Raw genomic sequence first — 27,840 nt, 5'->3', positions numbered from 1 at the left:
TGGGAGAAGAATGAGCAGCAAAGAAAGCGGAAGCAAGAGAGAGGACAGCAAGAAAGCATTTGGAAGACTGAGGATACAAAGGAAAGACTTTGTCAAGTGTAGTTTGAAACAAAAAGGTCTGGAACCCTAAGACCTACGAACCTGTGCAATGGACTAGAAGGACTGGTGAAGAATTGTGGACACTTCCAACTACAAGTACACAGGAAAAGGAGTCAAGAAGTGAAGTGATGTATTATTAAAGTTCTTCAAATAGCCTGTGGAAAATGCAGTCTCACACTTTCTCTCTCCCATTTGGGGAGAAGATGAAGGAACGAAGATCCCATCTGGTCCTGGTTTATTATATCTGAAATGCTACAAGGATGAAGATACTGTACATGCTAACAGCTAACAGTGGTAACCCAAGACAGGGAATAAAAAAACAAAGCATGGCACTCTTTCCATGTTTCAGAATTAAAACAAATTTCAGAATCTCAAAATCTTCCATAAAATAGAATTTGTGTTTTCTGCCCATTCCATTTAAAACTATTTTTAATTCTAAAAAATCTGACCCAGAGTGTCCATTGAGTGGATGATATAGTAATGGACAGCAGTGTAAAACCTGAACATAATATATTCCCAGCTGTTACACTGCTGCAGGTCCATTGCTCCTCACATCAGCCCTTGCATGGATGTTCTATGCAGGAGAGACTCTGATGGGTTTGGAGGGCAAAAAAGGGTGGAGCAGGGGGCTACTCTCAAAGACATCAGCCTCTGCTCAGCCTTCAGGTTCACACAGAAATCAAATAAATGGTAAATAAAGCTTGTAGCTCTATTAATCTGAGTCTGCTCCATGTCTGTTGCTGAACAGCCAGAGGAAGAACCCAGCCAATGGCAATAGGATCCTGTCTCTTTACATCTAGAATGATCAGAGTCTCTACTTCAGAATCCATGGACGGTCGCCTTGGATAAGTCTTCCAGAAGTGTTACCCCAATTCAGCCAGAAGCATCGCTGATCATTGACATGAGTAGGGCCCAACAGGGTGCCATAAAGATGATGGATGGTAGTCCATGTGGGTCTGAGGAATGTGTGAAGTCTTTAGGGAGTGAAAGTCTGGCAACACTGATGCTAAAGCAGTTGAATGGATAGCACATTACCTGCTCTAACTGAGAATTTGCCATTACCCCTTAGTATGGGAAATAAATCATTATAAGGATATTTGTGATATAATGGCAGGTATGAATCCATTATTAATTGTTTGTGTCTGGAGCCTGTGATGACATCTGTGAGCTACACACTCACTCTCTCTGTCCTTCTCACACATGCACGCACACACAGAGTCTGTGTTACATACTCATTGTCACTCATCATTTCTTAAAAAGGTATCTTTTGCTGGCTTCAGCTGAATATAGTTTTAGAACAAAATCATCTTAGCCTTCTCTAGTTGGAGACAGCATGACATGCATTTCTGTAGTACTGGATCAAAAGCAAGTTGAACTTGAATCTTATTATTACCAGATGTAGTCAGTGATGGAGATGGTGTACTTTTGAAGTGGATGGAAGCAAATCAGAGAATGTAATTTCAATGCAATATTTTTGCAATTTATATGTGGATAAATATTTTTAAACTTCTAATTAGTGATCCACTGGTTAACCATAAAATGTTAATTCTTAGTCTTTTGTCTCTTCAGCCTTTGTCAAGAGAGTACCACTTTGGCAAGAATTTTGGTTACATAGTAGCCTTTAAACCATTCGGTGAAAAGGAATGGAGAAGAGTTACAGTTACCAATCCTGATATTGGCCGATATGTGCACAAAGATGACTCTCTGCCCCCCTCAACAAAGTTTCAAGTAAAAGTGAAAGCATTTAACAACAAAGGGGATGGACCATTCAGCCTTGTTGCCATCATTTATTCAGCACAAGATGGTGAGTAAAGTTTACATATTAAAATCTACAATAAGGGCCTGATCCAGCACTAACAAAGTAAAGGGGACCAGGATCAGGGGAAGTGAAATTAACTGTAGCAGGATTCAGCAGGAAGTACCTTCAATGAATAGGGTCATTCTTGGCCATCACTCCTGAACTTCTTACTCACGCAAAACTCCCATGAGAGTTTGTCTAAGAGTATGTCTATGCTGTATACACCTGGGATTGTGCTTCCCAGTGCAGGTAGACTGACAGATGCCAGCTCTGCTTGTGCTAGCATGCTAAAAATGGCAGTGGGGCCAAGGGCAGCGGCTTGAGCTAGTTGCCTAAGTACCTATCCAGTGGGCTGCATGAGATTGTACTTGGGCAGCTAGCCTCAGTCCCTGCCTGCGCCGCAGCCATACTGCTATTTTTAGCATCTAGTTTAAGCAGAGCTAGCGCATGTCTGTCTATCTGCCCTGGGAAGCATACTACTAGACATACCCCACATGAAGAACTGTAGTACAGTGCCCATGATGGGCAGAATAGCACTGCATGGTAACTTGTTTTCTGAACTAACAACCTACTGTTACTCACACCTTCTTGTCAACTGTCTGAAATAGGCCACTCTCATTACCACTTCAAAAGTTATTTTTCCTCCCTTGGTATCCTGCTGTGAATTGAATTGTCTCATTAGACTAACCTCACACTTGGTAAGGCAATTCATATCTTTTCATGTATTTATACCTGCTCCTGTATTTTCCACTCCATGCATCTGATGAAGTGGGTTCTAGCCCACTTATAATAATAAATAAATCTATAGTATTATATTATAAATTATAAATTTAAAACTATTATATTTAAAACTATTATAAATCTATAATAAATAAATCTATTAGTCTCTAAGGTGCCACAAGGACTCCTCGTTGTTTTAACCCACAAAGAAATTCACATAGCAAATACCCATTCTGAACCTTTGTACAGCTAGTTAAAAACAAATGATTTGGGGAATTGGGAAAAAGAAGTGCCTCCTTCCACATTTGTTGTATCACAATGCCATGTTTCAGACAACAGTCCTGTTTGGGTCATCCTCACCAATGCAGTATGATCGATACAGACACTGAAAGGTGAATTGTTATGTCTTGCTAAGGAAAACTAGAAAATAAGTACTCAAATTAAATTTAAAATCATTCACTTTTAAAAAAAGAAACCACTCTTGCTATCTTGTAATACACAGGTGAGTTTTTAGTGAGAATTACTGTCCAAAACTGTCTAGGACAGTTAGTGGCAAAGGATTTCAGATATTTCAGTTAATAAGATTGATATTCATAATTGAACTAATGGAAGCAAAAATGCTGTTCGTTACACTTTTTACATATGCTTTAGTAGTAGTCAGCTTTATTCTAAAATAAAGTAGGAGTATATTTTTTGCTCGTTAACTGGTGGTGGTAAATCCTATCAGTCTTAATATAACAGCTGTGGTATTTAAGCATACTACTGCAGAGGAATGATTAATTTGGTTAAGTTTTCAAGCCTGTTCAAATTCTAATACTTATTATAAATTAACTCTTCCATGCTCTTTTATTCCAGTTTAGACATTAAAGCAATCAGGTGAATAATTAAATGAAAACCCCTTTGACATTTGACTAAACCTTTTCCTTAATCCTTCCTGGAATTATTTCAAATTCAGCAATCTGCAGGATTTCAGTTAGAAATGTCATTTCCTATGCTGAGTGGAAGAAAGCATTAGAAAAAGGTAAACCTTAGAGCAGAATAATATGGGCAATAATGTATAACAAAAACATTACACTATAATGTCTGCTGCCAGAAATACAAAACAGAACTGTAAAGAATTGCTCAAATTTTTCATGTTGTAGAACAGAATCTGCTTCACCAAAACAGAACTCCAGCTATTGAAATGAGAGCAAAGAGCCAAGAGGTGGGACCAGATAACAAGGCCACATTCTCACACTTCAGACTCCATTCTCATCTCAGTGTACTTCACAGATTTATGCTTGTACCTCCCATTAACACTAATGGGAACTTTGTATACAAATCGTCCACACAGAGAGAGAAACATAGAATAGACCCTTTTGTTTCTTATGTTAATTGAGGGTCCACACTAGCAACACTTAGCTAATGTGATATCATCTTTAACAGCCGCTGCAGGAAAAGAATGATTATTGTTATAATAGTGTAAATGAATTAATATGTTGCTGATACCCAATTAGCATTTCAGTATCCCTTCATTTCTAAGAACATTGTCCACATCTGACTTGTAAGTTTCCAGGCCTGTTAGTGAAGTGCTAAATGTGTTTATTCTAGGAAAAAAAAACTATTACAAGCAAAAATTAATAATAGGAACATTAAACATGCACCTGCAACTTAATTGAGTTATAGGAACATTAAACATGCACCTGCAAGTTAATTGAGTTGTATATGTAAACTGCCTATATGATAGCAGCAAAATTGTGTTGTTTTCTGAGTTCAGCTATTTAATAGAGCCATCATGCATGTGTGACCAAACACTTTGGGAGCAGCAAGCAGGTGTAGCTCCAGAAAAATCAGAGAAAAGCAAACGAACAGTAGTACTGACTTTTAGAAAATGAAAGAAAAATAATCTTGGTAGTTGCCACCCAGCAAAATAACTGCACCTGCACAGAGAAACACTAAGGGAATGTCTACACTACGGAATAAGGTCGAATTTATAGAAGTCGGTATTTTAGAAATCGGTTTTATATATTCGAGTGTGTGTGTCCCCACAGAAAATGCTCTAAGTGCATTAAGTGCATTAACTCGGCAGAGTGCTTCCACAGTACCGAGGCTAGAGTCGACTTCCGGAGCGTTGCACTGTGGGTAGCGATCCCACAGTTCCCGCAGTCTCCGCTGCCCATTGGAATTCTGGGTTGAGATCCCAATGCCTGATGGGGCTAAAACATTGTTGCGGGTGGTTCTGGGTACATATCGTCAGGCCCCCGTTCCCTCCCTCCCTCCGTGAAAGCAAGGGCAGACAATCGTTTCGCGCCTTTTTTCCTGAGTTACCTGTGCAGACGCCATACCACGGCAAGCATGGAGCCCGCTCAGGTAACCGTCACCGTATATCTCCTGGGTGCTGGCAGACGCGGTATGGCATCGCTACACAGTAGCAGCAACCCATTGCCTTCTGGCAGTAGACGGTGCAGTACGACTGGTAGCCGTCCTCGTCGTGTCCGAGGTGCTCCTGGCCATGTCAGCTGGGAGCACCTGGGCAGACATGGGCGCAGGGACTAAATTTGGAGTGACTTGACCAGGTCATTCTCTTTAGTCCTGCAGTCCTATTGAACCGTCTTATGGTGAGCAGGCAGGCGATACGGATTGCTAGCAGTCGTACTGTACCATCTTCTGCCGGGCAGGCAAGAGATGAGGATGGCTAGCAGTCGTACTGCACCATCTTCTGCTGAGCAGCCATGAGATGTGGATGGCATGCAGTCCTTCTGCACCATCTGCTGCCAGCCAAAGATGTAAAAGATAGATGGAGTGGATCAAAACAAGAAATAGACCAGATTTGTTTTGTACTCATTTGCCTCCTCCCCTGTTTAGGGGACTCATTCCTCTAGGTCACATGCAGTCACTCACAGAGAAGGTGCAGCGAGGTAAATCTAGCCATGTATGAATCAGAGGCCAGGCTAACCTTCTTGTTCCAATAAGAACAATAACTTAGGTGCACCATTTCTTATTGGAACTCTCCGAGAAGTCCTGCCTGAAATACTCCTTGATGTAAAGCCACCCCCTTTGTTGATTTTAGCTCCCTGAAGCCAACCCTGAAAGCCGTGTCGTCAGTTGCCCCTCCCTCCATCAGAGCAACGGCAGACAATTGTTCCGCGCCTTTTTTCTGTGCGGACGCCACACCAAGGCAAGCATGGAGGCCGCTCAGCTCACTTTGGCAATTAGGAGCACATTAAACACCACACGCATTATCCAGCAGTATATGCAGTACCAGAACCTGGCAAAGCGATACCGGGCGAGGAGGCGACATCAGCGCGGTCATGTGAGTGATCAGAACATGGACACAGATTTCTCTGAAAGCATGGGCCCTGACAATACATGCATCATGGTGCTAATGGGGCAGGTTCATGCTGTGGAACACCGATTCTGGGCTCGGGAAACAAGCACAGATTGGTGGGACCGCATAGTGTTGCAGGTCTGGGACGATTCCCAGTGGCTGCGAAACTTTCGCATGTGTAAGGGCACTTTCATGGAACTTTGTGACTTGCTTTCCCCTGCCCTGAGGCACATTAATACCAAGATGAGAGCAGCCCTCACAGTTGAGAAGCAAGTGGCGATAGCCCTGTGGAAGCTTGCAACGCCAGACAGCTACCGGTCAGTTGGGAATCAATTTGGAGTGGGCAAATCTACTGTTGATGCAAGTAGACGACACAATCAAAGATCTGCTGATATCAAGGGTAGTGACCCTGGGAAATGTGCAGGTCATAGTGGATGGCTTTGCTGCAATGGGATTCCCTAACTGTGGTGGGGCCATAGACGGAACTCATATCCCTATCTTGGCACTGGAGCACCAAGCCGCCGAGTACATAAACCGCAAGGGGTACTTTTCAATAGTGCTGCAAGCTCTGGTGGATCACAAGGGACGTTTCACCAACATCAACGTGGGATGGCCAGGAAAGGTACATGACGCTCGCATCTTCAGGAACTCTGGTCTGTTTCAAAAGCTGCAGGAAGGGACTTTATTCCCAGACCACAAAATAACTGTTGGGGGTGTTGAAATGCCTATATGTATCCTTGGGGACCCAGCCTACCCCTTAATGCCATGGCTCATGAAGCCGTACACAGGCAGCCTGGACAGTAGTCAGGAGCTGTTCAACTACAGCTGAGCAAGTGCAGAATGGTGGTAGAATATGCATTTGGACGTTTAAAGGTGCGCTGGCGCAGTTTACTGACTCGCTTAGACCTCAGCGAAACCAATATTCCCACTGTTATTACTGCTTGCTGTGTGCTCCACAATATCTGTGAGAGTAAGGGGGAGATGTTCATGGCGGGGTGGGAGGTTGAGGCAAATCGCCTGGCTGCTGGTTACGCGCAGCCAGACACCAGGGCGGTTAGAAGAGCACAGGAGGGCGCAGTATGCATCAGAGAAGCTTTGAAAACCAGTTTCATGACTGGCCAGGCTACGGTGTGAAAGTTCTGTTTGTTTCTCCTTGATGAAACCCCCCGCCCCTTGGTTCACTCTACTTTCCTGTAAGCTAACCACCCTCCCATCCTCCCTTCGATCACCGCTTGCAGAGGCAATAAAGTAATTGTTGCTTCACATTCATGCATTCTTTACTTATTCATCACACAAATAGGGGAATGACTACCAAGGTAGCCCAGAGGGGTGGTGGAAGAGGGAAGGAAAATGCCACACAGCACTTTAAAAGTTTACAACTTTAAAATTTATTGAATGCCAGCCTTCTTTTTTTTTTGGGCAATCCTCTGTGGCGGAGTGGCTGGTTGGCCGGTGGCCCCCCCACCGCATTCTTGGGCGTCTGGGTGTGGAGGCTATGGAACTTGGGGAGGAGGGCGGTTGGTTACACAGGGGCTGTAGTGGCAGTCTGTGCTCCAGCTGCCTTTGCTGCAGCTCAACCATACTGGTTTGATCCTCCAGCAGCCTCAGCATTGAATCCTGCCTCCTCTCATCACGCTGCCGCCGCATTTGAGCTTCAACCCTGTCTTCAGCCCGCCACTTACTCTCTTCAGCCCGCCACCTCTCCTCCCGGTCATTTTGTGCTTTCCTGCACTCTGACATTATTTGCCTCCACGCATTCGTCTGTGCTCTGTCAGTGTGGGAGGACAGCATGAGCTCAGAGAACATTTCATCTCAAGTGCGTTTTTCTTTCTTTCTAAGCTTCACTAGCCTCTGGGAAGGAGAAGATCCTGTGATCATTGAAACACATGCAGCTGGTGGAGAAAAAAAAAGGGACAGCGGTATTTAAAAAGACACATTTTATAAAACAGTGGCTACACTCTTTCAGGGTAAACCTTGCTGTTAACATTACATACATAGCACATGTGCTTTTGTTACTAGGTCGCATTTTGCCTCCCCCCACCGCGTGGCTACCCCCTCAACCCTCCCCACTCCCTGTGGCTAACAGCGGGGAACATTTCTGTTTAGCCACAGGCAAACAGCCCAGCAGGAATGGGCTCCTCTGAGTGTCCCCTGAAGAAAAGCACTCTATTTCAACCAGGTGTCCATGAATTATATATCACTCTCCTGAGGATAACACAGAGAGAGAAAGAACGGATGTTGTTTGAACGCCAGCAAACATACACTGCAATGCTTTGTTGTACAATGATTCCTGAGTACGTGTTACTGGCCTGGAGTGGTAAAGTGTCCTACCATGAAGGAGGCAATAAGGCTGCCCTCCCCAGAAACCTTTTGCAAAGGCTTTGGGAGTACATCCAGGAGAACCGTGAATGCCAGGGCAAAGTAATCCTTTCACATGCTTGCTTTTAAACCATGTATAGTATTTTAAAAGGTACACTCACCGAAGGTCCCTTCTCCGCCTGCTGGGTCCAGGAGGCAGCCTTGGGTGGGTTCGGGGGTACTGGCTCCAGGTCCAGGGTGAGAAACAGTTCCTGGCTGTCGGGAAAACCGGTTTCTCCGCTTGCTTGCTGTGAGCTATCTACAACCTCATCATCATCATCATCTTCTTCTTCGTCCCCAAAACCTGCTTCCGTATTGCCTCCATCTCCATTGAAGGAGTCAAACAACACGGCTGGGGTAGTGGTGGCTGAACCCCCTAAAATGGCATGCAGCTCATCATAGAAGCGGCATGTTTGGGGCTCTGACCTGGAGCAGCCATTCGCCTCTCTGGTTTTCTGGTAGGCTTGCCTCAGCTCCTTCAGTTTCATGCGGCACTGCTTCGGGTCCCTGTTATGGCCTCTGTCCTTCATGCCCTGGGAGATTTTGACAAAGGTTTTGGCATTTCAAAAACTGGAACGGAGTTCTGATAGCACGGATTCCTCTCCCCATACAGCGATCAGATCCCGTACCTCCCGTTCGGTCCATGCTGGAGCTCTTTTGCGATTCTGGGACTCCATCATGGTCACCTGTGCTGATGAGGTCTGCATGGTCACCTGCAGCTTGCCACGCTGGCCAAACAGGAAATGAGATTCAAAAGTTCGCGGTTCTTTTCCTGTCTACCTGGCCAGTGCATCTGAGTTGAGAGTGCTGTCCAGAGCGGCCACAATGGAGCACTCTGGGATAGCTCCCGGAGGCCAATACCGTCGAATTGTGTCCACAGTACCCCAAATTCGAGCCGGCAAGGCCAATTTAAGCGCTAATCCACTTGTCAGGGGTGGAGTAAGGAAATAGATTTTAAGAGCCCTTTAAGTCGAAATAAAGGGCTTCATCGTGTGGACAGGTGCAGGTTTACATCGATTTAATGCTGCTAAATTCGACCTAAAGTCCTAGTGTAGACCAGGGCTAAGTTTTCAAGGTCAAATTATACCCATTGCAGCCACTAAAGGGGCTCAGGTTACAAAGAAACTCCTTCCTTCCCTAGAGCACCAGGACAGAAGGGACCCAAACTTGCGCTGAGGGTGTCAGGGAGCTCCAAACATTGTCTACAACATTAGCTGCCCCAAAGGAGAACGCATCTGTGCACAGCCATGTCCCTGTCCACCCAGCACATCAATAAGCAGGGACTGCAGTGTAACCCAGCATACACCTTTCCAACAGGTGTAGCAAGAGGCAGTGCATACCATGTGTTCCTGAGATCCCTGTAGGCATTTGGACTTGTATAGTTGTGAAGATTCCCTGTAGTTCTACCCTACACAGAGCCATATGGAGTTTACCCTCTCACTGCCCTGACAGCACCTAATTCCACAAAGTTTCCTTTATAGAATAACTGAACTATGAGCGATAAGCAGAATGTTTTTGGTAAAGAATATGTCTTGTGAGGCAAACTGAATTGCTTTTTTTTATTGGTAGAATTACAGAATTGGAAAATGACAAATGGAGTGGATGTCATGTATTTGAACTGTAATGTGAAAAAAAAAACTGCAAAAAAATTAGAGTGTAAATACCAAATAAGAAGCAAAATTAGTATTATTGAAGGGGCCATAAATAAGCTTAAGAGGATGAAATATGAAAGGTAACATTTAGATTGTCTCATGAAGATAATCACTCTGACAGTAAGAACTATTTGGCCCAAGGGAAATGATGGAAGCCCTGTGACTTGGGCATTTAAATCTTGGGCATTGGACAAAGCACTACTAAATGGCAGAACGGGAAGCAATCTTGCATTGGCATGGAGATGGACAAGATAACCTGGTCTTTTCCATCTCTAATGTCTGCACAGCTATGATTCAGCAAATGAAAAGGTTACAGACAGTTAAGGGAACTTATCGAATGTGTTGCTAGAGATTGCAAAGCTACATAATCATGATCTGTACGTTCATTGCTACTGAGTTATGTGTTTTATCATAAAGCTATATATATGTCTAATTATAATCCTAGACATCTTTATTCATTTTAGTGCACTACTTTTATTCTGTGCTTCCATGTGTTTCATGCAAACATGTATGTAATGAAATTGCATTAGCACTAGTCACACTTAGTACTAAAACTTTAGATTGTGGTCTTTGTGCTTACTTAAATGTTTGTAGTTGAGAAAATAGCCGTGGTATCAGTGCATTTTTTTTAAAAAGTTATAAATTTGAATTATTAACTGTTAGTGAAAGACAATTAAGAAGAGTAACTTTGCACATAAGATTATTTTGTTACCTTAGATACTTCTCATAAGAAATGTAACTGATTTTTTTTTCTGAATAGTGGCTGTTTTGATACATAGTTGACTTGATGCCCAGTTGGCAGATTAAATGTATGAAAGCTTTCCTGTGCTGAGGCAGCAGTGGCTGTCTGTTGCAACTTGTTTCAAAAGACCCATAAAAGAGGAACTGATCTTAGCTTGAAAAATTGAATCTTTCATAGATTATGTGGCCTGTTTATGCATTTTTACATTCATTAACTCCTTTTAAATGCAAGCAATAGAGTGAAATTGGCAGCTTCTTCTAACTAAACTAGCACCTATTGTTTTAGGCACTACAAGTTAATTTTTAAATAAAAAAAGCTTTTCACATTAAAATGGTCTGAATTGTGCATTTGGCAATGCAAGGTCAGATTTTTAAAGTTAAGCACACATAAACATTTGCATGTGTCCAATTTACATGCACAAATACCTGATATGAATGCACCTGCGTGGTCAGTTAGACACACAACTAGCCCACTGCATCATAATTATCTGACTTGCATGCACATAATGTATGTTATATCTGCATGCATAAGAAGCAAATAAATATTTGCATGCAATTGACTTTGAAAATGTAGCCTACAGTTTTTAATATGAGAAACACTATACAAGCTAAGTAAAAGATCACTGATTTTTTGGTTCTGTTTTTATTTGAGCCTATTTTTAGTTTATTAAACTTTCACTTTGGAACCTGCTAAAGCTAATAAATAATTAATATGGGCCTAATCCTGAGATCCTTACTCCACTTTTTCTCAGTCCTGTCTCAAACAAATACCCAGTGAAATTAGAGTTTACCTAAGTAAGAGCTAAGTAAAACAGGTTAAAGACCTCAGGACTCGGCCTTTTGAAAATGAGAAAATAATATGAAATATTACAATGAGAAAAGACCATGCAAGTAAATATAACAATGCACTTGATGGGATTGAATGTTTTCCATTTCCAGCTCCAAGTGAAAGGCCTAGAAATGTGAATGTAAAAGTCTTATCGTCTTCTGAAATCTCCGTTTCCTGGGAGCATGTTTTTGAGCAATCTGTTGAAGGATATCAGGTGAGCTCAGCAGTGACACTTATAAATATCTTCACATTCATTGAAACACAGTAATTGATTATGCACGGGCAATACACACTGTCACATTTAGCTCTTAATGCTCAGCATTAATTGATGTTTGCTGTACAAATTTGATTCTCTACCTATTAGATGTTTCATATAACATATAATTTTTTTATATTAAAATACAAGACTTTTGGTCAGATTCCCCTACTTGTGTAAGTTGAGATAGTTCCATAGAAATCTTCAGAACTCCATAGAAGAACTTTGCCAGTTGACACCAGTAAAGGATCTGGCCCATAAATGTCTCAAAATGTGTTCAGAATAAGTTTTGTGTGCAAATATTTGCTGTACACTGTAATGTCTTTGTCAGTGCAGAAACAGACTTGTAAGTAACGAATGGCCCCGAGAATTTATAGTACCTTGGAAACAGATGCTGCAGCCTGTATATAGTCAGTAGAAGATGCAGAATCCTGTGATTTTAATGTGCAGGGTGGAACGGGATTTGAGGGAGTCTGTCTGCATCTTCTGCTTGCCATCCAGCATTGGTGCACCCTAGCAAGAAGGAATGATTTGGGAACAGGGCAGGGCCACTGGGTCCACAACAACTCAAATCTACCAGCAAAACCTTTTCTTATTCTTCTGCAAAAAATGGGCACAACAGCTAGAGGGCTGTTTAGATGCAGAAGTGGTCATGGAGCAGCCCAGCAGAGAGTGGGTTTCTTCCTGCACATACACAGTAGCTGCTGGAGAACTCTGCTGCATACAGTCTGTTTACTTCAGCTGTGCTCTGAGAAAAGGATTTGGGTCTTACTAAGTTAATGACTTGCTTTGCAATTTTAATTGTCCGATGTATGATATTTACCTACATGCTGCAAAAAGAGCATGTGCAAATGCAGAATCAAGCCTCATAGAATGTGTCAATTAGAGGTGTCCGTTGCCCTGTGAATCCCAGTGGGGTGTTAATTCCAAGATCCACTGCTCTGGGGGCAGGCTCATCAACATCACCTCAGCAGAGGATTCTGTGTGTGTCCCAGCCTACCTACCCAAGCAGATGTACATCAGCTGTTGGGGGGAATATGGGTGGCCCCCCCTGCTGCTCATGATGGGAGAAGGAGGTATCATCCTACGGGGGAGGGGAGGAGGAACCTTTTCACTGCCAGTGAAGGGTAGTGGTGGAGCTACGGCATGGGGGCAGGATCACAGGACAGAGCTACAGGGAGGTCTCTGTCCTGAATTGTCTTAATCCAGGCCTGGAAGAGGGCTAATTTGATCAAAGTAAAGTTGTTTAAAAACTGGAGTGCATACTCTCGGATTTTATTTATTTATTTATTTATTTATTTATTTGCCTTATTGTCCATTTCTAATACAATTTCTAAAAATCCCTAGTTAAATCAGAATACTTTCTCCTTTTCATTTTAATCCTTCACATTCCCTGAAAAATGCTCTCTAAAAGACCTAACTGGCACCATGTATTCAGGAGCCGAAGAGTTGGGGATACTGAGAGAAAGTAAAAAGAAAAGGAGGACTTGTGGCACCTTAGAGACTAACCAATTTATTTGAGCATAAGCTTTCGTGAGCTACAGCTCACTTCATCAGCTGCAACGCAGCATCACGAAAGCTTATGCTCAAATAAATTGGTTAGTCTCTAAGGTGCCACAAGTACTCCTTTTCTTTTTGCGAATACAGACTAACTCGGCTGTTACTCTGAAACCTGAGAGAAAAGTAGTTGAAGGCATTTTACCTGTGATACTAGCCTTTTCACACCAGGAGGAGTCAGGTTTTCTTGACACTAATGCAAGCTCTCATGACTACTGCACTAGCAGTGATGAGTGTGAACTGATAAATTTTGCCATTACTCAGCTCAGACCTAAATGAAAGCTAAAATATGAACTACCTCCCTCCATACAGAGAATGCAAGATTTATGAGTTCTTGAAAAAAAAGCTGCTCAGTACATACAGTTCTAGTGGGTATTTATATTTCCTGCTTCTTACATGTAGTAAATGTATTGTTTGGCTTTTATTATACGGGTTTATGGTTATGAAACTGTTTTGTGGGTTTTTTTTTAACTAGGCACTAAGTCTCCTTGCTAATATCAATAAAGTATATTAAATGAGTACAATAAAATAGGATTTTGTAGCTTTAGTCATATTTCTTGGAAACGACATAGATAAATATGAAAGATTTGGTTGCAAATTCCATGATTCTAGTACTTAAGCTTTATTGCTGCTTTATTTTGTAGCATACTTGTGTTGTGCAACTGGCCACCATAAAATATTTGTTCTGTTATTATAAAGAATATTTCTATACTCTTTTTCATGTCAAACCCAGACAAGGATTATATAGGACTTCTTTCTTGATAGTTGTAAAAATCTCTCTCCCATGCTTACAAAGGGTTAGGTTTTCTGCTGTGCAGTATCATCTGGGCACACCAGAGGCACGGGACCACAGGGGTGTTTCCCTGAACCTAAGGATTTGCAGGCTGTGCTCATCTATGATGGCATGCAATGGCCCCCCACTGGGCCAGAGATTATCAGACAACCCCCTCCTCAGTCTGGGCTCAACCCTTCCAGTGAGAGCTGGAGTTGTGTTGGCACAAAACTGGCAGTGCCCACTGAGGAGTCCCTCACCCTGGGGATTCCAACTTGGATAGATCTAGGACACCACAAAAAAGAAGGAACTGAGCCCAGGAATTTGACCCAAAATCTTTTAATCATAGAATCGTAGAATATCAGGGTTGGAAGGGACCTCAGGAGGTCATCTAGTCCAACCCCCTGCTCAAAGCAGGACCAATCCCCAATTAAATCATCCCAGCCAGGGCTTTGTCAAGCTTGACCTTAAAAACTTCTAAGGAAGGAGATTCCACCACCTCCCTAGGTAACGCATTCCAGTGTTTCACCACCCTCCTAGTGAAAAAGTTTTTCCTAATATCCAACCTAAATCTCCCCCACTGCAACTTGAGACCATTACTCCTTGTTCTGTCATCTGCTACCACTGAGAACAATCTAGAGCCATCCTCTTTGGAACCCCCTTTCAGGTAGTTGAAAGCAGCTATCAAAACCCCACTCATTCTTCTCTTCTGTGAGACTAAACATCCCCAGTTCCCTCAGCCTCTCTCATAACTCATGTGTTCCAGTCCCCTAATCATTTTGTTGCCCTCCGCTGGACTCTTTCCAATTTTTCCACATCCTTGTTGTAGTGTGGGGCCCAAAACTGGACACAGTACTCCAGATGAGGCCTCACCAGTGTTGAATAGAGGGGAATGATCACGTCCCTCAATCTGCTGGCAATGCCCCTACTTATACATCCCAAAATGCCATTGGCCTTCTTGGCAACAACGGCACACTGTTGACTCATACCCAGCTTCTCGTCCACTGTAACCCATAGGTCCTTTTCTGCAGAACTGCTGCCAAGCCATTCGGTCCCTAGTCTGTAGCGGTGCATGGGATTCTTCCGTCCTAAGTGCAGGACTCTGCACTTGTCCTTGTTGAACCTCATGAGATTTCTTTTGGCCCAATCCTCCAATTTGTCTAGGTCCCTCTGTATCCTATCCCTACCCTCCAGTGTATCTACCTCTCCTCCCAGTTTAGTGTCATCTGCAAACTTGCTGAGGGTACAATCCACACCATCCTCCAGATCATTTATGAAGATATTGAACAAAACCGGCCCCAGGACCGACCCTTGGGGCACTCCACTTGATACTGGCTGCCAAAAATGAAAAAATTCAGTTTGTGATGCAAATTTAATGAACAGACTGGGCTACTGAACAAGCCGGTGGCAATGAAGGATGTAATTTTGCATATTACTTTAATTGAACCAGAGTACAGAATGACCAGGGAAGAGGAAAAAGAGTAGCAATCAAGTGCTCCATAGACATTTAAAGTATTTGAAGTATACAAGAGACCCACGGATTTTGTAAAGGGGGCAGTATTAGTGTCTCAGCACTCAAGGGAATAATTCATGGTTTCCAGAAATAATTATCATGACCCAAATATATAGTCATGTTTGTATCCTAAGTAGATAGGTAGAGAAAAGCTGTACAGACGTCTGAGTTTAATACATACAAATCACATTGTCACCGTCGTTAAATCTAAGTCATTTGAACCAAGATTCAATGTATTTGGGATTTAGGTTAATTTAATTTTTAAATTATCTTATTCCTGCAAGGGATTTGATCCGCATCTCGGTGGAGTGGCTTAAAGTTTCATTCCTTTTTCTCGCTCAACTTGTTTAACATCTCTATATTACTTATTTTATTATACACCTAGTTGTACAGAATGTAGATGAATTGGAGGAATATAGAAAGTTTCTCCCAGGTGAGAGGGATTCAAGGAGTTTGGGCAGCTGTCCATTGATCAACAAAAGCCTTAGTGTGTTCACCATCCCTAGCTAAAACATTCACTTAACAAATCAGATTATACCAAAAAACGAGCCCCTGGCAGTCACTGTACAGGTTTGCGTTGCATGGCAGCATCACCACCACAATTATCATTAATTAGACCATAAGTAACAGACATTTGACCACCTACTACATCACAGATGTCACTTTGCTGCAGACTCAGGCCCATTTGGAACTTCATGGCAGAAATGGAGATAGTGCTTAGATCCACTTGTTCCAATTGCACAGGCCCCAACCACTTAAGCCAAAGGAGAAGTACCTCAAGCTGTTAATAGCATAGGGCACACAGTTGAGGAGTTGTGGTTCTATCCAGTAGAAGGCAGAGGCACATATACAACACTTCATTGCAGTATTATGGAATAAAAATACTATGCTGAGACAAAGTAACTATTTAGAAAGATATGCAATTCTCTATACCAGAGAGAATCTCTGAGAGATGCATATTGTTTCTCCACATTGTAATAATACCTCAGTAAGGAAAAGCCTGGATATTTAAAAGATTGACATAGAAGTAATTTTAGTTCATATTTTAATAAAATAAGACAGTGATTCAGTCTTGTCATTTTAAAGCATAAACATGAACATTTGCTCTCCAGTATTTAAGCACCGCATAAATCTCTGCTTTTTCTGTAGAAGCATGGAAATATGCAAATATCTTGGTGCCCTTTGCAAGGGATTCCTACGCCAAGAGCTCTGGGCATTGTCTAGGTAGAGTGCTGAAGTGACCTGGGTCTGAGTTGGGTTAGGCTTCCAGTTTCTCCCAAATTCTCAGCCCCCCTTTTCATTGCTCAGTTCACAACACATGCTTCTCAAACAGGATAATCATAAAACTGACGTTTCCTAAGCTTAAGCTAATGCTGTTCTGTCAAATATCCAGCAAATGTGACCAGCAACCATCATCACTAACCCCAACCTTTCATAGACTTCAGTTCTTGCCTCCAAAGAACAGGGAGCCTCATTGGGCCCAGTCAGTGAAACTGTTCTAGAAATGTCACACATAGATCTCCCAGATGGCAGGACACAACATTTCCTCCAAGTCCTGATTTAGTTCCCAAAAGAATGTATTAACATTGTGTGTGTATTTCATCCTAAATATATTTCAAGAAATGCTAAGTGGTGGCTGCTACTGGACTAAATTTCCCAAACACTCTGCAGCATGTACATTTCTATAATTGGAAAAATACATGTGCTTGCATGCTGTAAACCATGTTTAAAGTGGGAGCCAATTTGGTCAGCGTATGCATGTGCAATTATATCTACATTGTGAAAGAGTTGGTGGAGCCACGATGGTAATCGTATGTTTATAATGATCATAGTATGGACAGCTTGTATTATTACTATTGACGGGTAAATTTATATAAGCATTGACAATGCACTTTGATGAGTAAATTAAATTAGGAAAGCCTCAGTTCAATTATTTTGGCTGCTAAAATGCCCCGCTATGCATTTGAATTAGAAGGGAAGCCCTTCTTCTGTCTCACCACTCATTCAGATACAGTGCATACCTGGGGGTAGAAGAAAGTTATAGCTTTATTAAACAGTTTAACTTAAACACTTAAGAAAAACATCAATCCTTTTCAAACAGCAAGTTGTACCATTATTTGTGAGTGGGAGAGTTGCTGCAGTAGGAGCTGGAGAAACAAGCCAACGCAACCTCTCCCAACACATTTTTGGAGTCTCCTTAAAGTGAAATATCTAGGAAACAAAACTAATGCCAGCTGAAAAGAAGACTAAGCCTGACAGCAAAATAGAGGTGCTTATATTATCAGAACATGCTATATCAGTTCTCTTTGAGGCCTCCTAGATTATAAAGCCAGAAAGGATGATTGTGACCTGGTCTGCCATCCTGTATAACACAGGCCATGAGACTTCCCAGAATTAATTCCTGTTTGAACCAGAGCACAGCATTTAGAAAAACTTCCTATCTTGATTTAAAAATTTCCAGGAATGCAAAATGCACCACAACCTTTGGTAAGTTGTTCCAGTGATTAAGTACCCTCACTATTAAAAATGTGCACCTCTTTTTTGTCATTTGAATTTGTCTAGCTTCAACTTCCAGCCATTGGATCTAGTTATACCTTTGTCTGCTAGACTGAAGAACCTCCAAGGAAAGGTTTACCTAAAGGATGAAATAGGTTAATGTTATTACTAAACTATTTCTTAAAGGAAGGCTTAAAAGGGTTCTGTTGTAATATCCTCTAAAATAATTAACAAGGAAGGTGGGAGCAGAGCAAAATTGCACAGACTAAAAGTACTTCAAAAACAAAATGCTATGGACCTCATCCTCCACAGCTTGTGCCTTGTATCGTTGCTTACACCTGTGCAAACTGTTCTACCAGTTGATACTGATAATGTTTTACTCTCACCTGTGAATGATTCTACAAGGCAGTGGTGAATCAGACTCTATGTAGTATCACCAAAAATCATTTCATAGTGGCCAGGATTTGTAATAAGTGGGTACCTTATATTTCCTTCCTAAATATGTGTTTTGGTGCTTAAATAAATGACCTCCTAAGTGCAGAGGGAGCTGTTGGGTGGTCAGCACTTTAGAAAATCAAGTCAACTTATTTAGTTGCCTACTTATGGACTCAGGAGGCTAGTCATAGGCATCCATTTTTGAAAATCACAGACAATGTATCTTTAATAGAGTTGTCCTGGCTATTTTGTGTGGATATGTATGAGACAAAAACACGGTAGGATGTTTTTTAAAAGTACTATTGATAACATAGCGAACCAAAACTTGTTTTTGCCCGCAAATAGCCTCAGGGAATGCATACAAAGAATAGGGGATGAAAGGGGGAGCATCCACTGAAGGGGCACTAAAGAAACCATCATAGGTAGGTGGAGAACCAGGAGAAGGCAGTATCTTGCAAGCTTAATGAGAATAGGGTGTTAAGTAGGAGAGGATGATTGACAGAATCAAAGAAGCTGGTAGGTCAAGGAGAATGAAGATGAAATAGAGGCCCTGAGATGAAGAGGCTATTAGAGTAATTGGGAAGATGTGAGTGTTTGCATATGTGTCCGAATTCTACTGAGAATGGTTTTAGTAGAGTGGAAATATTGGAAGGGATCCAAGACACAGTTCAAGGAGAGGACGTGAGTGCATTGGTTTTAGACTGCACATTCAATGAGTTTACAGGTAAAAAGGAGAGGAAAGAGATTGGGTGGAAGAGGATATAAATCCTGTTCACTTTCTAATAAAAATGTCTGTCAACCCGGTGATGACCCAGTATTAAAGCCACGAGTTGCCCCCTGACATCGGCATTAATGGACTGGTCTGAATATATTTCTCAAATGTGTAATTTAAGTGGATATAAAAAAAGAGGGCAGAGGAGAATTTTAAGGGGAAGGAGAAGAGGAAAATAGGGAACCTATACAATGTAGGTTGTGGAGTGCTTTTCAGTGTTTTCCCCATGGTCTTATGTGGTTTAATAGTGATTAATGGTATTGGGACGGGGAGGGTGAAATAAAAGATAATAATGCACAATATATTTAAAGAGAGGGAATTATAGCAATTTATAAACACTCATAAAACATTAAATACTATAGAAAAGTCACTGTTAAATATTAAGTTTAAAAACACACAAAACATTTCACACTTCTTCTTTAGTCTAACCATTAAGCTTCATTACTTAGCTAAAACACCTCCTAAAAGACAAGAGCAGGTAAGTTCTGATAACAAGTCAGTTTATTAAGTATGTGATAGTGCTTTGATGTCTAAGTTCAATGCATGTTCAGTCTGTTAAACACAGTTCCCAGAGGAATGAGCAGGAAATGGATATCAGGTTGGGTGTTGTAGATCCCTTTTGTTTGTTATACCTTGTTATTGTGCTGTCAAACTGCTTTGTCAGTTGCTCATTATAACCTTTAAATCATGGAAACAAAAATACTGGCTGAATGTGATAAAAATTATAGTGGATAATAAATTTTAGTAAAAGTGTTTTGAGCAGCATCTTTTATAAAGAAAGAGGGGTCTGTCCAGCTTGGGCTGGATAGGGCATACTGTATGTAGGGAATGAGAGCAGAAGAAACATATGAATTAGTTGCTTTTGTAGGGATTGTATTAACTAGAATGCCATGAAGTAGGAAGTGGAGTGTCCTGTACAACTTAGTCAAAGGTATCTTTGCATTAGAGAGTACATTGTGACCTAGAAAATGACATTACAGTTGAACGTAAAATTTTCGAGTATAAAAGAGCAACGGCAAGAAAGCCCTGTTCTAAGAAGGCCCAATCCTGCACCCAATTATGTCTATCACAAAATTCCCATTGGCTTAATTGTGTACAAATCAGGTTCATGAGTGCAAAAGTTTCCACATCAAATCTGAAGTGTTTTCTGTTTCTTGATAGGATCCTATCGCTTGGATTAATATAAGGAGCAGCAATTAGCCAGAAACAGACTTTATTGTTTTAAAATTATTCTGTGCTCCAATCTACAGTTTCTGTAAGATTTCAGTATAATTAATTACACCAAATTATCACTCAATCCAACTGTGTACAGATTCGTTACTGGACTGTTCATGATAAAGAAGCAGCTGCACAGCGGGTGCTAGTGAGCAATCAGGACTACTCAACCAAACTGGAAAATTTGAAACCTAGCACCCAGTACCACATAGATGTCTGTGCCTTCAATAGCGCAGGGTATGGACCACCCAGTGGTGTTGTTGATATCGTAACAAGAAAAGCACGTAAGTAAAGGCGCTTTGGATTTATTTCTAAAGTTCTGTACTTAGTTACTATTAGTTTGTACTTTGCATATACTAATACTATAATTATTGGGTCTAACACCATATTGTGACAAAGTGTGAATGTTCTTAATGTTTTCTCTGAATACTATGTGCGTGTCTCAGTTTCCCCTATGTATTACTCAAGTGGTGGGATAAGGGTGCGTGATCATTGCAGAGACCCCTAGAAGGCATATGTGACTCCTGACTGGGTGCAGAGAATGATTGACACACTGTAGCCTAGCAGCTGATGGCAGGGCACCCTCCTCTGCAAGAATGAGCCAGAGGTATTGGTGCAGACCAGGTGACCTGCTTGCCTGGGAAAGAACCAAAGGACAGAGGAAGGGCAACAGGCGTGTTTTAGACTGGGCTGCTGGAAGCTGGACAGTCTCTGGGCTGGAGTCTCAGGGGGGAGGTTCAGGGCCTTGGAGCTCTGGGTTCCCCTCCCACCAAAATGGACTTTGCTGAAAGCTCCTGATTTCTGTGCTAACAAGGTCTGTTCTACACTGTGTTCCTGTCAACTAATGAACCCTTCTGTTTTACAATGCTGGCTGAGAGTCACTGCCAACTGTGAAGTTGGGTGCAGGGCCCTTTGGAGGCATGTAAGACTACCCCAAGTGTCCCTTCCAGGTGGACTTGCTGCAGGGAGTTCATGGTGTGAACAGGGGTGCTGGACTCTGAGGTCAGACCCAGGAGAGCACCGAAGCTGAGCAGGCTTCTTGCCCTGGGGACAGCGTGCCCTGAGAGGAGACACGCTGCATCAGAGTCCTGCCTGACTTCATTCAGAGTGGTTCCAGAGCACCGAGACTGTGACTCTGAGACACTGTAGTGGGGTGGGACTCACCCCTGTGGCGCCTCCTGCTGGTCGTCCAGTGAATTAGCGTTTCCAGCCTCCGGAGTGCCCTCTGCAGGCTGGTGTCCCAATTGCCACTGGACCCCAAGTCCCTCCCGGACCCCGGTGCCCCTTTTAGGCCAGGGTGCTCTCCCCTGGCAGTACCCCCACAGATCTGGGTCTCTTCTCCCCCCTGCCCTGGGGAACCTCCATCCTCTATCCCCACCTCGCCTCAATCTTTGGCTACTGCCAGTCACCAGCTATCCCCTGCTCCCTGCGGCGGACTGCAATATAATTGCCACTCATGACTGGCAAGGAGGGTCTGGACCTGCTGCTTCTGCCTACCCTTGGGCTGCCTTCTCCAACCCCAGTACCCTTTTCCTAGGCCTTCCACAAGGCCTGCAGCCTGGGGGTTTCCCAGGCCGGAGCTCCTCTGGGCTTTCCCCAGCCCTAGGTACCCTGCTCAGCTCCCAGCAGTCAGGCCCCTCCCTCTCAACATCCAGAGCAGGAGTCGGCAAACTTTCAGAAGTGGTGTGCTGAGTCTTCATTTATTCATTTTAATTTAAGGTTTCGCATGCCAATAATACATTTTAACATTTTTTAGAAGGGGGATGTGGGGGGTTCAGGGGTCAGGGCTGGAGAGTGTATGTGGGGGTGTAGGAGTCAGGGCAGAGGGCTGGGGGTGTGGGCTGGGGTCATGGGGGTGCTCCCAGCCCCCTGCCCTGAGTGGCTCATGGCAGGGGGCTGGAGGGGATATGCCCTGATTCCACCCCCTTCTCCAAGTTCCCCAGAGCAGAGAGCGTGCTGCGGCTCCACTTTTCCCTCTCCCCCACTGTAGCAAGGGCCGTCAACTGATCGGCCGCAGGGAGGGAGAGAAGGAGGGGCAGGAACCCAGCAAGCTGGGGGAAGAGGCGGGGGGGAAGGGGAAGCTTGCCTGTCCTGCAAGGAGAGAGCGGTGGGCGGGGGGCAGAGACGAGCAGGCTGGGCCGGGCAGGATTTTTAATGGCACGCTGCTGTCTGCCGGGGTCGCGTGCCGTCTTTGGCACGCGTGCCACAGGTTGCCAACCCCTGATCTAAAGAGAGACTGTCTCCTCCTGGCCCACTGCCCTCTTATAAAGGCCAGCTGGGCCTTGATTGAGGCGTGGCTGCAGCTGTGGCTGTTTCCCCAATCAGTCAAGGCTTGCTCTTTCCCTAGCAGCAGTCCTCTCGCAGCCTTAGCCCCCTCCCAGGGCTGATTTCAAGCCCTTCAGGGCAGGAGCGGGTGACCACCCCGCTACAGACACATACGCACACAGTTTTCCCAGGGGGCTAAATTGTGGCACTAACACAAGCCCCCGGTATGGGGCAGCAAGTAGTTGTGGAGGTGTGGCTCTGAAGAGGCTGTTCTCCACTCATCGCTGCCATTTCAACCTGGATATCTGGCACAGTGGAGTAAGGGGCATCTCTACAGCCATGCAGGACAGGCCATGATCTGGTCCAAGAGGAATGTAGGCTTGGGTCCATAGGTTATAACCTCAAGCAAAGATTTTCACAGAACTTGTGGTGCTTCAGTGTTTGGCTCCCTAGCTGGAAACACCTTAAAAGGGGACTGATTTTCAGAATGTGCTAAGCACCCACCCTTTGAAAATCAGGCCTCTTCAAGGTGACTCAGTTTGGGCACCCAGAATCACTAATCACTTTTGAAATCCTTTCTGTAACATAATTAAATAATAATGAAGTTATGAGTGATATTTAATTAAGGGCTGTGTTTCTTTATTTAAAAACGTGCTTGGATGGCCTAAAAAATGTATGAGAGTAACATGTGCTTTGTCAATAAGGTAAGCAGTATACTATCTGAGTCAGACCTGCAGGGAGCATATGTTTGGATAAGAAGATTCCATTTTACATGGCTACTATTCTAACTATAATTACACTTTGTGCAGGAAGGCACTCTGATTACCACACAGATAAGTGCGATAGAAATGCTTTTATATAATTGTTTAAAGCTTTAAATTCAGTGAATAAGTATAATTAAGCTAAATCCTGGGAGGTTCTGGACATAGATGACTGCAAGGAAACACAAGCCCAGTTCCACACAAAGGGATAGAAATTGGCCCCATCCGTTCTGGCAAACACAAATGCCAAACCCACAGGGAGCCCATTGCACAAGCCATGCAAAAATGCATAGCTGGAGCCATAGAACTGCATTCCAGGAGAGAGACTGTCCCACATTCACAGAAAGGCCAGCCATAATCTTTCTTTTTAGAAGGATCATTCAAATGTAAATGAACGTTTGTGAAGTGTCATTGTTTCTGCACACAACATTTTATGTTTATTTTTCAGCTCCAAGCCAACGTCCAAGAATTATCAGTACAGTCAGGTCTGGTTCAAGATACATCATCACCTGGGATCATGTCACGCCAATGTCAAATGAATCTGCTGTTCAAGGATACAAAGTATGATCTATAAAAATAGTTTCTATCTTTCATATCCTGCACGCAGTATATCTTATTGTCAATATTGCTAGCTACTTTGCCTCTAATGTGCTTGCATCCTTAGTTTAGACCACGGGTTCACAGTCTAGAGGTCACAACTCCCCTGTCCCCCAATCGTTTTGGAGGAGGGTCATGGACACCCTTCTCTTTTATGCTAAGATGGGAGGGAGCCTAAAATTTTATGTTATAACATAGATCAAAGTATGGAAAAGGCTGAGAATCACCACTTTAGACATACAACAGAACTGATTGCTCCCACAGTGACATGTCTCCCACAGCATACATTCAACAAATTATGCTCTTCTATATTTTTCCCCCTTTCCCAGCATGAATTACTTCCAGCCTACTGTTCCCATCCTCCCTCTGAGAATTACAACCTCCAGAATACCTGTACTTATAAATCAAAGACACTAACAGAACCAGTATATCTAGAGCTGTCCTTAAAGGGACAGCACATCATGGTACATGCAACTACAGTGCAAGCATATCTATACATTATAGGAAGATGGTCAGTTATAGCTATCAATATGCTGAAACCATTAAAAATGGGTTCCTATTTAGTGTTGTTGTTTACTTGGCGGTAATATAGCTACAGTGCTACAAAAATTTTTGTTTGATGAATTGAGTTACTTCCTGTGAATCATTGAAAATGAGCAGATATCTTTTCCATATGTCTCATAAGTCACATGCTAACTTCACATTTATAATAATTTTCAGCTGTGAAACATATTAATAAAAAAGAATAATTGTGCTACCATCTGAGGACATTGTTAAATCATTTATGCTCTAGTATATGGTAAGTTGTATGGTATGTTTTTGTTTTGTTTGCTGAGCTTTAAAGTATTATTCTCAATCATTCTTAACTTGAACCCATATGGAAAATTTATCTGACAAGGAGATGGTATTGTTTTGCCATTTGTTAGAAATAAAAGAGGAAATATCTGCTCTCTCCAAGCTCCTTTACATGATAGCAAGCTGCAAAGCAAACTAAAGTTATTTAGTTTTGATTTAAAATTAAGAATGTACACATAAAATTAGCACCCTAAACTTGTTAATCAAAACTGGAAGGATGTAGTTATGGTATCAGCTGTAACATGACATTTCAATAACTGTACTTGTTTATGGCTTTACAAGGTGCTGTATAGACCAGATGGCCAACATGAGGGCACATTGTATTCAACTGGCGCACATTCAATAGACCTGCCAGTCCCCAGAGATGGTGAATATGTTGTTGAAGTTCGAGCACACAGTGAAGGAGGAGATGGAGAAGTAGCTCAAATAAAAATTTCAGGTAGGCATTTTTTTTTCTTATTGGGAATATATGGCTAGATAAATTCATAGACCAGCAAATGCGCGCCATTCCTGACAAGAAGAGCCTGTGGTAAAACTCTCTCTCTTTATCTCTCTGTGTCTTTCTGTCTCTACAATCTTTGTATATCTGGGGTACCAATTACCATAGTATGTAGTATGCAAAATGCTATTTCAGAATAAGCATAAATGTCATGGAATTGGATGCTGGTGATGCCATCTTAAGGTCCAGATGCTTAAATTTGATTCTTGGTTATTTTTTTTTAAACTTAAGTTGGAGAATGGTGACAACTGTGAGCTTTCTGCCTACCCCTTGGCACACAACCTGTGTAGCCATTGGTATTACTTTTCAGCAACAGCATTATAAAGGCCATCCAAAAAGGGAGTGCTAGGGAGTCTTCATAGAGTTTTACAGATTAAGGTGAGAAGGGACCATTAGATCATCTTGTCTGTATATCATAGGTCATTAAATTTCACCCAATTACTCCTATAACTGAGCCCAACAACTTGTGTTTAACTAAAGCGTATCTCCCAGAAAAGCATTCAGTCTTCATCTGAAGACATTAAGAGATGGAGCACCCACTCCTTCCTGTGGTAGTTTGTGCCATTGTTTAATCAGTGTTTAAATTGTGTGTTGAATTTGAATTTGTCTTGCTTCAGCCTCCAGTCATTGGTTCTTGTTATGTCTTTCTCCCCTACATTAAAGAACCTTTTAGTACCCAGTGTTTTCTTCCCATTAAGTTATTTGTACACTGTAATCAAGTCAGTTTTTTTTGATAAACTGAACAGATTGAGCTCTCTAATTCTCTCCGGTAAGGCATTTTCTTCAGCCCTAGAATCATTTTCCTGTCTCTTTTCTGCACCCTCTCCAGTTTTTCAACATCCTTATTAATATGTGGACACCATAACTGTATGCAGTAGTCCAGAATGAGTTTCACTAGAGTGGTATTGAGCTAAATTACCTCCCTCCTCTTACTCACTACACCCCTGCTTATACATTGAAGGATCTCATTAGTCCCTTTTGTCACACTGGGAGCAAATGTTCAGCTGCTTGTCCAGTGTGACCCCTAAATCCTATTTAGAGTTGTGCTCTGTCCCCTAAATGCTTTCCAGGATACATGCCCCATTGTGTAGGTATGGCCTGTATTCCTTGTTCCTAGATGTATGACTTTCTAATTGGCTATATTAAAACACATTTTCTTTGAATGGGCCTGTCTTCCCAAGCAATTCAGTTTGCTCTGCTATGCCTGCCCTGTCCTAGTCAGATAGGGCGGAACTATGCCGAGAGAGAAAATGGCAGCGTGACTGTGACTGGACCATGCTCATGGCAGTGGGGGAGACTGAAAAAAAGGCATGAGGCTGGGCACTCTCCATTGCTATTCCGGTATATGGACCACAGGGCCAGCATTGCTTGCAGATCCATGGCTCAGACCCTGCCTTTTCAGAGTGCACTGCTGGTTCCGTATCCACAACCTAGCAGACTTTTAGCAGGGAGGTTACTGGTGGCTGTGTGACAGGGTGGTAGCATGCTCCCTATCAGCTCTTCCCTTCCTGGTAGCCCTCTCAGAAACATAATGCTGGGAATAATGCATGCCCAGTCTGTGTACCACAGTGGAGCTTCTAACTCTGAAACCATCAGATGTACATAATAAGCAATGCCATTGTAAACAAAAATGTTGTTCTGTTGGAAGAATGACGTCTTAACAGAGTCCATTGGGCTACTGAGAATAGCTGCTTTGCTAAAGTGCAATGGGAGTAAACAAAGGTAAGTTATAGCACACTTATTTCTGCAGTTAATTTAGTTATTAAAAGCACAACAAAAGATTTTGACTTGCAAATGTTGTGTTTGGAAGCCAAATATACATATATATATAAAATGTGGAAATACAGATTCTTTCTATTCTACCCCTCTTCCTCCTCGTTTTCTCTCTCTCCTCTTTTCATACTCTCTTTTTTAACTCTCCTCCTCCTTCTCACGGACCTAAAGAAAAAAAGCTCAGTCATAAATTTAAGAGGGAGGTGAATATTCAGGAGGAGAATTTGCTCTTATAAATAAGCAGATTCCAGTTTGAAAGATGTACTGTTTTAGCTTTAGTATAAAGGAAGTTTATCAATTTATATAAAAACGCACATTCCTTTACACTGAGTAATCTGATATTGAAGAACTTGACATAAAATAATCAGCTGCATATTTATTGAACTGCATTTCAGAACATTTACCATAATCAGAGTAAAATATAGGCCTACTGTCTTTTGTTAACCAATGTCTGGTGTTTAGTGATTTTTTTTTTACCACATTACAGTGAATTCATGAACTACACAGTTTTAAACTCTATATTGAGATACCACAACCAACTGAAGACTGGAACTGCTTGTTTAACCGTAG

At 42.4% G+C, this 27,840-nt stretch overlaps 1 protein-coding gene across 3 annotated transcripts in view; it reads left to right on the top strand.

Annotated features, from left to right (window-relative positions):
• The window catches only part of CNTN1 (contactin 1), a 432,672-nt gene that overhangs the window by 355,964 nt on the left and 48,868 nt on the right, over positions 1-27,840 (top strand). For all 3 annotated transcript variants that reach the window (XM_073328045.2, XM_078851133.1, XM_073328043.2), the window contains 5 exons: positions 1,669-1,903; positions 11,615-11,718; positions 20,618-20,804; positions 23,995-24,107; positions 25,281-25,437. In XM_073328045.2, the coding sequence (XP_073184146.2) occupies positions 1,669-1,903; positions 11,615-11,718; positions 20,618-20,804; positions 23,995-24,107; positions 25,281-25,437 (796 nt within the window). The remainder of the gene's footprint in view (positions 1-1,668; positions 1,904-11,614; positions 11,719-20,617; positions 20,805-23,994; positions 24,108-25,280; positions 25,438-27,840) is intronic.

Source organism: Lepidochelys kempii, chromosome 1 (assembly GCF_965140285.1).
Source record: "Lepidochelys kempii isolate rLepKem1 chromosome 1, rLepKem1.hap1, whole genome shotgun sequence".
Lineage (NCBI taxonomy): Eukaryota > Metazoa > Chordata > Testudines > Cheloniidae > Lepidochelys > Lepidochelys kempii.
The sequence above is the reverse complement of the archived record's forward strand: the minus strand, read 5'-3'. Positions and strand labels throughout refer to the sequence as shown.